The following is a 13,155-nucleotide window of genomic DNA, read 5'->3' as shown; positions in this document are numbered from 1 at the left end:
ATTTATTCGCTGTAGGTACTTATTGGTAAAAGCTTGGTAAAACGAAATTTAAAGAAATCTGAAGAAAATTCGTTACAAATACTGTTTTTACCTGTTTACATCAAAATTATTATAAAACTGCACTGAAGTGGGGTGGATATAAAAAATAAAAAGTTATACATTTTTCAATTAGATTTTATTAAAATAATTTTTAATTTTTGTTTGTTTGCGCAAGTTTCGAATGCAGCCATCAATACTTCCCTCAAAAGATGCTAAGCTATCGTATGCACTGTTTGGTATAGCTTCTTGTGCCTCAAGAAAAGTTTGGAGCTTTACAACTATTTGTTTAGCTTCTTTGGCAGTGATAACGTTCTCGACTTCTTCATCCTCCTTAACAATGTATTTCTGTTCAAAACACTATCAACTGATGATTACAGTAATAAGACCCGTGGTACTGACGTTATCATCGAAAGTAACAAAATCATCAAAACGTTCATCCAAATTGAAATGGTTTTTAACGACAAACCATTCTTTGCTGTCTTGAACACAGTCATTTGTGGTCAAAACATTTGGACTATCGACAAAGCCACATATCACAAAGCAGTTGACAATCGTTGGTTGTTTTACGTTTTCTAATGCTTTATGGGCCATTTTAGTCCCTTGTAGAACGTTGATATTACTTTTTTTAATTATTTCCGGATCTAGAGGTTGTAGTTTCGATGTAGCATTTGGCGGCAGAAATTGTAATTTAATAGATTTCAGTGATGTAGGGTTTTTGTGCGCAATGCAGTTATCAACTAGCAATAACACTTTGCGATTAGCCTTAGTCATTTCGTTGTCAAATTTTTCTAAGTAATCCAACCATATTTTAGTAGTCATCCAAGCTTTTTTGTTCGCAAGTAGTCCACTGGTAAGCTTATACTATTTTTAAAGCATCTTGGATTAGCCGATTTTCCCATTACTAGCAATTTTCTCTTCTCAGTGCCACAACTATTTACCGTAAATAAAATTGAGAGTCTTTTTGCTATGTTTTCCGTCGTAGCATTTCTCAGATTTAAGTGCCATTGTTCGATCTGGTGCGCATTTAAAAAATATACCAGTTTCGTCTGCATTAAAAATATCGTGAGGCTAATATTCTGCCAACAGACATGGATAAACGTTTTCCAGCAAACTTGGTAACTTACACTGCCACTTTCCCCACTTACTTTTCGAAATCTGATATCATAGCGCTTTTTAAAATTTTCAAACCATCCGCTGCTAGCTTTAAATCCCCCATACGTACAGCGAATTTTTCAGCTTTAGCTTTAATTAACGAACCTCCTAAAGGAATGTTTTGAGTCCGACATTGTGAAAACCATTTAAACAAACAGTGCTCAATGTCTCCAAATTCAGCAGCCCGCATTCTTTTCATCTTTAATGCCTTGGTGTTGGAAATAATCTCCCTATTTTTTAAAATTGTTGAAAGAGTCTTCTTCCTCTTAATTGGCGCGATAACCGCTTACGAGATTTTGACCGAGTTTAACAAAGCGCGCCAGTCGTTTCTTTCTCATGCTAACCTGCGCCAATTGGACACACCAAGTGAAGCCAAGTCCTTCTCCACCTGACCTTTCCAACGAAGAGGAGGCCTTCCTCTTCCTCTACTACCACCAGCTGGTACCGCATCGAATACTTCCAGCCAACGTAGCCGCTGTATCTTTATTCGCTGCGCTATGTCTATGTCGCCGTAAAGCTCACAGTTCCATCGCCTGCGATATTCGCCGTTGCCAACGGGCAAAGGTCCAAAAATCATACGCAGAGTCTTTCTCTCAAACACTCCAACCGTCACTTCATCAGATGCTGACATCGTCCACGCTTCTGCGCCTTACGTTAGGACAGGCATGATGAGAGCCTTGTAGAGTGTTAGTTTTGTTCGTGGAGAGAGGACTTCACTGCTCAGTTGTCTGCTTAGTCCAAAGTAGCACTTGTTGACAAGAGAGATTCTACTTGGATTTCATGTCTGACATTGTTATCGGTGTTAATGCTGGTTATAACTGTCAACAGTGACGTGGGTGCCGATACGCGAGTGCGCCGACTGTTTTTTGAAGACAGTAGGTACTTCGTTTTGTCCTCGTTCACCACCAGACCCATTCGCTTTGCCTCTTTATCCAGTTTGGAGAGGGCAGAACTAACCGCGCTCTTGTTAAGGCCGATGATGTCAATATCATCGGCATACGCCAACAATTGTACGCTCTTATAAAAAATTGTGCCTGAGCGATTAAGTTCTGCGGCTCGTACGATGCTCTCCAACATCAGGTTAAAGAAGTCACACGACAGCGAGTCACCCTGTCTGAAACCTCGTTTGGTATCAAACGGCTCGGAGAGGTCCTTCCCAATTCTGACGGCGCTGCTGGTGTTGAGCAACGTCATCTTACATAGCCGTATTAGTTTTGCGGGGATACCAAATTCAGACATAGCGGCATACAGGTAACTCCTTTTCGTACTGTCGAATGCAGCTTTGAAGTCGGCGAAAAGATGGTGTCTGTCGATTCTCCTTTCATGGGTCTTTTCCAAGACTTGGCGTATTGTGAATATTTGGTCGATGGTAGACTTTCCAGGTCTGAAGCCACACTGATAAGGTCCAATCAGTTGGTTGACGGTGGGCCTTTCACACAATACGCTCGCTAGAACTTTATAGGCGATATTTAGTAGACTAATCCCGCGGTAATTGACACAGATTGTAGGATTACCCTTCTTATGGATTGGCAGAGCACACTTAAATTGTTGTTGTTGAAAGAGTACTCGACGGAATATTAAATTGTTTTGCAATTTCTTGCTCCGATTTATCAGCTTGATCAACGGAATCAATTATTAATTTTTTCTCGCGAATAGAAATTGAACTACGTTTTAATGAACTCATTTTGGCAAAAGTCAAGGCACGAGGGACTACAATTTCACACATTTTTGTATACACGTAAAATAATTACGGGACTTTTGCTTATTTTGCTTTGTTCTCTCTTTTTTATGCTGAAGTTTGGGATAACGGAACTCAAAAACGCTTGCCACAAATTTGATTTTGCCTTATTTTCGTTGTATAGAGCTGTTCGAAAAACTGCTTCGCTTTATAAAGGTTTTCAGACGCAGAGATTATAACTATAGAGCATTTTTGTATGAAAAACTTCTTAAAAGTGAGGTTTTTTCAAGGGACCTAAAGATTCGTTATGTTGAGTTTTTCGTTATAACGAAGTTCGTTATATCGAGGTTTCACTGTATAACAAAAGTAAAAAATAAAATAAAGAGATCCCATTCAACGTGCTAATAAGCAGTTAAATTAGATTGAAATTCAAAGGCTTACGTAGTTAAAGAGTTAAAAAAGGAAAATGGAAAAAAAAAATAAAAAAATTGAAAAAAAAATAAATAAAAATATTAAGAATGCCGCTAGCTGTTTCACTATTTCCTCGCACAAATATTCATTTACTTATGTCACTCATACGCCCCGTTGTACATGCAGCTACAAAATTTGCCTGTATAGCAACGAATTGTGTAACAACAAGTTCCGTCGCAGTGTATAACATATCCGGTCATGGTGGTGTATAAATATATATATATATATATATACATATGTTTATGTATATGTGTGTGTGAGTTGGCACATTGCAGCTATTGCATGACTTATAGTTTCATGCTTTTGAGAAATTAGTCGTCGTCAGCGTCATCACTATCGCATTGAGTTGTTGCTACAGGCAAGTAGATGATACGTCACTCGTTTGCTCGCCAGCTGCCTACCAGTTGTCGTGTGGCATGCAATGTCACGCTGTGGCATGCAACATCATCACATGCAATGCAATGCTGCAACGCACCACTCCCTACCCCCGGTCTGTTCGTCTTTCTGAAGCTTATTTTAGATTTTTTTGGTTTTTGACTGTTTTAGCGCTTAGAAGTTGTACCTATGTATGTTCTTCTTTACTAAGCTACTTTTCTTCTTCTTACCATAATCTTGGTTTCATTTTTATTGTTTTCTTCACTTTGTTTTCTTTACTGTTTCTTTGTTTTCGTTTGTTTGTGCATTTGCACAGTTGGCTCCATCACTGAGCTCCGTATAGTTACCTTCTTATCAAACAGCTGGAAAACTTGTCATAAAACTTTTGCATTTTGCATTACCGTTTTTTTCCTGTAATTTTATTTTTATTCCTTTCTAATCGTCTAATTTTATTTTTCTTCTCAACTTTTCTTGGTGTCACTAACGGCCTGTCGGCCGGTCTAAGGTTACACTTCTAGTTGTTTCTTGTTTTTTTACTACAACTTTAGACTATCTTTTCCTTCATCTCTTTGCTTCTTTGACTACAGTTTTTACTTGTTTTCTACTCCTTACTTTTCTACTTTAGTTGTTGGCACTTTTTAAGCTCTAACATGCCTACACTGCCACTAAAATGCTTCTGCTTCTATGGCCAGTATGTGTGTGAAAAGCCATACCCTTTGCCACTTCCGGCAGGTCATCTTTAAGCAGTTTTTCTGTTAGAAAATTTTTCAAATTTGGTAAGAGGGCCTTACGTGGTAGCTACGGGAGACTTCTTTAAGTAGTTTTACAGAATTTTCGTGCAGTTTCATTCCGAGGAATACAAGCGGCTGGTACTAATACTGTGACATTGGGTAGGCCAAAAAAGGGAAGGCATAGGTATATAAGATTATAACTCTTCATTTTGACTCAGTGCTCTTTTTACTTTAATATTACCAATTCCATGGTTTCGTGGCTTACTTTGCAATATGAATATTTAGTTTTAACTATTGATATTTATTGATTGCACAAATAAGCGACTTTAGGCCAAGTTATCCAAGCCTTTTGGAGATTTTTCAAGATATTGGTTAATTTGAAGGCTTAGGAATAGTAAGAAGTAAAGAAAATTGTTTTGAATAAAATTAACTATTTGGAGATATATTCAGTATTGAAAAATTTAAGTAAAACAATTTTAAATAATTTTTGAAATTTCGAACTTTTTTTAAATAAAAAAATTTTTTTTGGGATAAAATTTATTTTTTTGTTCGAAATTTTTCTGGATTTTTTCTGTAATTTAAAAAAAAAAGTAGTAAACTCAATTAATAATTAAAAACCAAATTATTAATTTGAAAACTTATTTAATATAGGGTTTCTAAAATGGAATAACTTTGGTTATTTTTAATATTTAAAAAACATTTTCATTTTAATTTTTACAATTTATATTATAAAAAATCTATATTTGTTGTGAAAATGTTTGCAAAAAAGTTCTTTTTCGTTCTGTTTTGAAAAACAGAAGTAAAATAAATTTATTTCTCTAAATACCTAACTATTCTGAGATTTGTTCATTGCAGATAATTTTAATTAACATTTTTGAAATATTAAAAAACATTTTTTTGCAAAAAAAAACTTGTTTTGGGAAAGCAATTAACTTTTTTTGAGATTTTACAGAAAAAAGCCCTTTTCGTAATTTCTTCAAAAACAAGCATAAACGCTGAAAAAAATTCAAACAAAAGTATATATTTTTATATTTATTAAATATACATTAAAAAGAATTTATTTTGGTTGTTAAAATGTTTTGTCTTTGTTTTTGTCTTTTTTCTCTATCACTTTAGGAAAAAAAGAAGTTAAATTGAAAAAAATTAAAACTGAAAATAGTTCCAGAAATACTTAAATATTTATGAAAATAAAAGAATTTTTTTTTGGAAAACAATTAATTTTTTGTTTAAATTTTGTGCGGGAAAAAATGTTTTCTGTAATGTTTTGAAAAACAAGTAGTATACTGAAAATATTAAAACAAAATTATAAATTCATATAACTTAGGACCTCTTTAACATATAAAAATGTATAAGAAAATTGTAAAAACTTAAAAAAAGAGTTTTAATTCAGTTAACTAACGGGTGATTTTTTAGCTATTATCTTTTTAAATAGTTGGTTTAAACAGCTGACGCACGTTTCGTGTTTTGTTTCACTGTCAAACATCTTTAGTTTTCTCTATAATTTAACCATGAATCGTCCTACAAACGAGCAACGCTTGCAAATCATTGAATTTTATTATAAAAATGCGTTTTCTGTTAAGAAAGTTTATCGCGCGCTTCTTCCATTTTATGGTCAGTTTAATCGACCCACTGAAGCGTCTATTCGAGCTGTTGTGACTAAATTTAGAACCAAATTTACATCATTGGACATCAAACCACCGACACACTTACGTAGAGTGCGAACTGAAGAAAATATCGTAGCTGTATCGGCCAGTGTTAATGATGACCATCAATTATCGATTCGTCACCGTTCGCAGCAAATGGCCCTCTGTTACTCAACAACGTGGAAAATTTTGCGAAAGGATTTAGGTGTGAAGACTTTCAAAATACAGCTGGTGCAAGAATTGAAGCCGAACGACCTACCGCAAGCAGAATTTTTGGTGAATGGGCTCTTGGAAAGTTGGCCGTTGATCCACTTTTTTATCGAAAAATTGTGTTCAGCGACGAAGCTCAATTTTGGATCAATGGGTACGTAAATAAGCAGAATTGTCGATTTTGGAGTGAAGATCAGTCAGAGGAATTGCAAGAGCTACCAATGTGTCTCATTTTGTAAAACTAAAACCTTTAATAAATCAACATGTTTATAACTTTGTTCGAAGTTTCGCAGTTCCCTACTTGTTTTTCAAAAAATTACAAAAAAAACTTTTTTCTGCAAAAAAATCGAACAAAAAATTTATTGTAATGAAAAAATTTTTTTTAATTTCAAAAAAATTTGTTGAAATTTTGAAAAATATTTATTAAAAATGTTGTAAAAATTTCCAATAACGCATAAATCCAAAATTGATTAGAGACAAATAAACAGTTTATGTCTTTTTGTTAAACATTTTTTAGAGTTTGTTTTGTCACTTTTGAAAACTAGGAGTAACATAAAAAAGTTTCAGCAAATTTTTTTTAAATATTTTCAAAATTTTAACAAATTTTTTTGATATTAGAAAAAACATTTTGGGAAAGCAACTAATTTTTTGTTCGATTGGTTTGCAAAAAAGGTTTTTTTGTAAATTTTGGAAAAATAAATGGAAAAAAATAAAATAAAAATTAAAAAATAAATAAAATACAAATATTAAGAACGCCGCTAGCTGAATCACTATTTCCTCGCACAAATATTCATTTGCTTATGTCACTCATACGCCCCGTTGTACATACAGCTACAAAATTTGCCTGTATAGCAACGAATTATGTAGCAAAAAGTTCCGTCGTAGTGTATAACATATCCGGTCATAGTGGTGTCTAAATATATATGTATATACATATATTGATATATATATATATATATATAAAAATTTTTGGAAAAATGAGCTAAGAATTTGTGGAAGAAATCATCGACGTCGTTAAACACATTAAATCCCAAAGGCTTTGAAAACAAGAAATTAATAATCTTATAATAATCATAATTTAAATATCTCCTTCTTCTTCTTCTTCTTCTTCCTTCGCAATTTGCATATCTCCTTCGAAAACCGAAAAATCGATGCTGCATTTTCCTCACAAATTATAGTCTTTCTGCTCACTTCTATACAGATAAATACTAGCAAAAAGTATTTTGAAGCTGTTGTTAAGACTTCAGCTTAAAGTTGAGCTTAAGTATCTGAGTTTCTCAGTTCAATGAAACCTCCAATTGCAATCTGTTGGTGACTCCCTTTGTGGTTGACTACTACCTTTGCTTTTACTGCTGTTGCCGAAACTTTTTACTACATTTGTTATTGTTGTTCATTTTATTAATACTTATGTGGTATCCTAATTATTTGCCTGCGTAATGGAACTTTTGGTTATTGGTTTATAATTAGTATTATTTGAGTTTGGTGTTTTATTCTGTTTTTGTGTTTTGCGTTTAACTTTTTTGCATTTACTTTATATACCTACCTTAAATATGTTTATATATTTTTCACTGTGTGTGCACTTTTATTGTATCTGAACGTAGTAAAAATGCTGCCATGGCACTACGTTTTACTTGCTGTCTCACTGTCAGCTGTGCTACTCGAAATAGGCTGAAATGAGTGCAATTAACTTTTTCCCGGTACGCATTTCTTCAACTATTTTCCATCTGTTTAACAGCTCATTTATAACATGAATAATGAAAATTGACTTTAGGAGACGAAATTTCATCTTTGCCTCAAAATCTGCCATATACACAACGTTAGCATCAATAACGGCAAAACGCTTCATTTACTGTGAAAGGTTTAGGCTGAGCTAAGGCTTCTCTGTCTCTTCCTATAATAAAATAAAATATTATTCAATTACGACATCTAACTTGTCTATTTATTTCTAACTTTTTCAGATTTGCAGTCTTTCAATGACCTCAGGTAAGCTTATTTTTTGATCTACAGGGTGAACGATATGAAGAGTTATCAACTTTACACTGCTTGTATCTGTAAAACAGTTCATGACATCAACGCCAAAATTGTTCTAATGACCGTTGAATATATTGTTTATAAGCCATAAAAAGCATTTGCGTCTCAGTTTTGTTGAATTTTTTTTCTGTGATGGAAAACGTAATAGTGTGATTGCGTTATATAATATTTGGCTGGAAAATCACAACCAGCCATTGTTCGTGAGTTCAGTCTCAGTGACCGCTGATGGACGCTCTCCAATCGTTTTTATCGAGCCTGGTATCAAAGTGAATGCGACTTATTATCGGGAAAATGTTTTAGAAGTTGCTTTAGAGCCGTGGACACGCAAACATTTCGGTTGTAGACCATGGACGTTCCAACAGGACTCGGTGCCGTCTCATAAAGCTCGTGGGAACTAAGAATGGTTAAAAAATCATGTTCCACACTTCATTTTGTCCTCACAATGGCTTTCGAATTCGGCAGACGCAAATCCGATGAACTATTCCATCTGGTCTATTTTGAAAAGCAAGGTGAGGACTCAAAAATATGCCAGTACGGATGCGCTGAGAAAAGCGATTATACGAGAATGGGCCAAAATATCTCAAGATCACATTTGTGCAGCATGCATTTAATTTTTTTACCGTTTGAAGGCTATAGTCAAGGCAAAAGGTGCTCATATCGAGGTAAAGTGAAAATTGTAATCATTTTAGAACAATTTTGTGTTTGAAATCAATAAAAACTAATTTCACACAGAAAAGTTATGCTGTTTTGAATAGGTAACACTTCATATCCTTCACCTTGTAATTTTTTTTGTCTTTAATAAAGAGTTTACTTTATTTATTTTACCAACTACGCTGCGTTCATATCCACTACCACCTGTAATTTATAAGTTTTGTATGCAGATCTGATGTTCATATAAAAATATTTTTGTTTATTACTTTACTCTGTTAATTTATTTCAGTTCATTCTCTCGTGCGTATGACAGCTAAAATGGAATTCCGCTGATATTTCATAAAGCGTTTACGTGATACAGACATTACCGCTAGACGTACATCTAAAGCTGCACATCATCCTTCTTTATGCAGCTAGCCCACCAGCTGCTCGAGCTTATTGCCAGCTCCATACATTCGACTTTACATTTCTTCGTTCATACAGCTTTGGCTTTCGTTCTTAAAGTGATTTCAGCTCACGTAAATCGATCTATACTTGCAACTAAACTCAAGTAAACCTCGAGTTTACTTTTCACTTTGGCTTTCATCTTTGACTTGACTTTGGCATAAAAGTTTGTTGAAAGCATTTGCCAAAGTAAACAGGCTAGTGTGCATATGCGTGCGTGTACGCGTGAGTATGCGTGTGTGTGCGCTATTAACTTCTCAAGTTGCTTGCTGCAGTATTGCATTGCAGACTGAATTTGAGTTGACATTGATGCCTTGCTTGAAATCTTATTTGCCATGCTGTTGTGTAGTCTGCTTTTGGGCACTAAGGAAATTACGCTGCCTGCACTCAGCGGTGGCAAAATCGTATGCAGTTTTTATTTTATTTTTCATGCAGTATAGACTTGCGAGCATAGTGATGACATGAATTGGATCTCTTACGCGAGGTTTCTGGGTATTTTTGATTTGCTTAGCTGCAGAAAAGATAGGAGCGGGATTAATAAATTGATTCAGCAGCCGCGACCCTGGAAACTGAATAGCTGAGAAGTGAATAGCTGAGCTCTGTGGTAGGTGGAAATAAAGTGGATTGTGCTGATAAAGAGGTTCAAAAAAGCAAGAATATGCGAAGTGAGTCTCGATATTTTTTTTTATTAATTTGTGGAAAATAATACCAGCAGAATATATTGCAAAGTTTTTTTGTTATTTATTTATTTTCTATATAACTTTTTTCACATTTTTCACACAAAATGAAGCGATATTGGCGGACTAACATGTTTTTTTTTGCTTATGAAAACATGCGACTCAACAACTAACTTTTATTTATTTATTTAAATCAAATTATAAATTATTATACCACACAATTTTGTAAGACAACTAGCAGCAGCGGCCATCGTCAATAAAAGTCAAACAATATGCGGCGTGACAATTCAAAAGAACCCATATTAAATTTGAGCTGATTTTATGCAAAGAAAATGTGTCAACTGCTCAACCACTCACGCATTTATTAATGCTCTGGAAAAGGACAGCTTCAATGCCTGTTAAAAATAATAAGAATCACCGCCAAATAAAGAACGACAACGTCAGTTATATACCTTTTTAAGAAATATCAGCGAAATGTGCAGCAATCCCACAAATATGGCATTCGACCAGCATGCGGGCCTGCCAGCGATATCAAAGAAAAAAAAAGACAAAGTGAAAGGAAAAGGCCGCCACCCCAAGCGACCATATTGTGAATAAGTTGACGGCCACACAGATTAATTAAAATTTATTTGTTTGGGCGGCGAAAGGTCTGTTGATGTTTGAGTGTCGCACGGGGCTGCTGTACCTTTGGTGGATTTATTTTTAAAGTTATAGTATAATTTAAATAATGACTTATGACTTATACTTCCAGAGAGGGGAGACTTAAATGGTGTACATAAAGTAAAATGTTTACAAAAATATAATACTTTAAGTAAGATACTATTTTAATTGGGACATATTTTTGGTTTAGAGAATTTTTACCAATTTTAAATATTTTCATATATTCGGTTGTCAGAAAAGAAATTGCCGATTTTTTAAAAGAAAGTAAATACATTATTATTAAAACTTAGAATGAACTTTAATTAATTACATATTTGCCATTTTCTTTGATAACCTTTTGCCATATTTCCGGCGAACTGATTATTCCGCGCTCATAGAACTTCTGGGCTTTATTTAAAAAAAACTCAACCAAGTGCGAGTTTATAGCCTCGTCATTGCCGAAAGTTTTACCATTTAAGGAGTTCTGCAAAGACCGAAACAAATGGTAGTCTGACGGTGCAAGGTCAGGGCTATATAGTGGACGTATCAAATGCGCCCAGCCAAGCTCTGTCAGTTTTTGGCGAGTGACCAAAGTTGTATGCGGTCTAGCGTTGTACTGATGAAATATGACACCTTTACCATTGATCAATTCTGGTCGCTTCTCGTTGATGACTGTATTCAATTTGTTCAATTGTTGACAGTAAACATCCGAATTAATTATTTGTTTTCTCTGAAGCAGCTCAGAATATATCACACCCTTCTAGTCCCACCAAACTGGCAGCATAATCTTCTTTTGGTGAATATCAGCCTTTGAAGTGGTTCGTGGCGCTTCATTTTGCTTGGACCATGATCGTTTTCGATTGCCGTTATTGTAAGCAATTCAGTTTTCATCACCGGTGATACTCCGCTTCAAAAACGTATCGGTTTCATTGCATATCACAAGCTTTGATTCGGTTCGTTAAATGAATTTCTTTCAATTCATGTGGTACCCAAATATCTAGCTTTTTTATCAGCCCAAAAGAAAAATCAATTAATTCAATTCAATCAACCAACTATTCAGAGCTACTTGATACCACGCGTGCACGTTCGGACTAGACCGAAAAGGCTATCATCAAAAGCTATATCAGATACTAAGACAGATATGTCCAGTCCATCCGTCGTGTTTTGTTAAAATTATTAACGATTTCTATTGTTTTTTTTGTTGTACCGAAGTCTCTAATTAGCGACTGTTTTTGCTTCGTCGAGTTTTTATACAAGGAGACGCAAACTTCACCTTTGGGAAAAGTCTTAATATTTGCAAGTGGTCTCGTACGTCAGTCATATTTAACAATTTTGAACTAAACAGCTGCTGTAACAAATGGGCAAGCAATGGAGTGCGTAAAGGTCAAATAAAGATTTACATCACTCAAAATTATTTTTTTATCCAGTAAGAAATGAAAAAAAATAAAAAAATCAAACACATAATTGGATGATTAATTTTGCGCCACCTTGTACCATAGTTGTTATCTCACTACACGCGCCGTGTAGATTACACTCAAATCTTAAGACCCTGTCGAATTTGGCTAAATATACGAACAATTTTTACTTAATGTGCCATTCTTTTAGGGGTTGGGGTTTGTTTAGAAAAACATTTTTATTTTGAAATTCGTGCTGGAACGAAGAGTTGACGTGGAAGCCCAACATTGAGAGGATTCCCTCGTATGGATGCAAGGGCGCAATTGGCAAAAGATGGGGCTCTCGCCTAGAGTTGTATTTTGGCTCTATAATACCATAATAAAGGCAATTCTTTTATATGGAGTCGTTGTCTGGTGGAACTCACTGGAGAGGACAACGTCAGTTGAAAAACTACAGGTCTGCACTCATTGCAATCAGTGGGGCGCTTCGAACTACTCCTACCTTGGCGGTTAATGTAATGTTATATGTGGTACCTATAGACATCGCAGGCAGAATTGCCGCTGCACGTACCGCAATCAGACTGAGGGGGTTGGGCTATAAGCTCAATCTCACATATGGGCACTCAAGCATCCTCAGAAACTTTGAGTTCATCCCCTCGTCGACGGATCATTGTGTGCTCTCGCTTAGTCCAAACGGAACTTTCTCCACCCACATTCCACCAAGGGAGGAGTGGACCGGGGGCAACACTTGGGGACAGGATGGCTGTTCACTGATGGCTCGAAGCTGGACGGTAGGGTGGGAGGAAGAGTATTCTCAAATTCAGGCTACCAGATCACTGCAGTGTGTTCCAAGCAGAGGTGACCGCAATTAAAGAAGCAGCTAACTGGCTACTTACTTGCGTAATAACTGTTAAGAAGGTAAATATTTACTCCGATAGCCAAGCGCAATTAGGGCCCTAGGCTCTATGATGGTGCATGCGAAACTGATCAGGGAATGCCTGGTTTCTTTCTCGATTGCAT

General features: G+C 35.3%; 1 protein-coding gene across 1 annotated transcript; it reads right to left on the bottom strand.

The window, feature by feature from the left end:
• Positions 1 to 399: 399 nt before the first annotated feature.
• Positions 400 to 810, bottom strand: LOC129244368 (tigger transposable element-derived protein 6-like). Its single transcript, XM_054881987.1, has one exon. The coding sequence runs from the start codon at positions 808 to 810 to the stop codon at positions 400 to 402; it is 411 nt and encodes a 136-aa protein (XP_054737962.1).
• Between the last annotated feature and the right edge of the window lie 12,345 nt (positions 811 to 13,155).

This window comes from Anastrepha obliqua, chromosome 4, assembly GCF_027943255.1.
Source record: "Anastrepha obliqua isolate idAnaObli1 chromosome 4, idAnaObli1_1.0, whole genome shotgun sequence".
NCBI lineage: Eukaryota > Metazoa > Arthropoda > Insecta > Diptera > Tephritidae > Anastrepha > Anastrepha obliqua.
Note: the sequence above shows the minus strand (reverse complement) of the source record. Positions and strands in the feature narration are given on the sequence as shown.

What these genes read in the sequence shown, in the direction of transcription:
- LOC129244368 (XM_054881987.1), bottom strand. Translation starts at nt 810, where the DNA reads ATGACTAAGGCTAATCGCAAAGTGTTATTGCTAGTTGATAACTGCATT.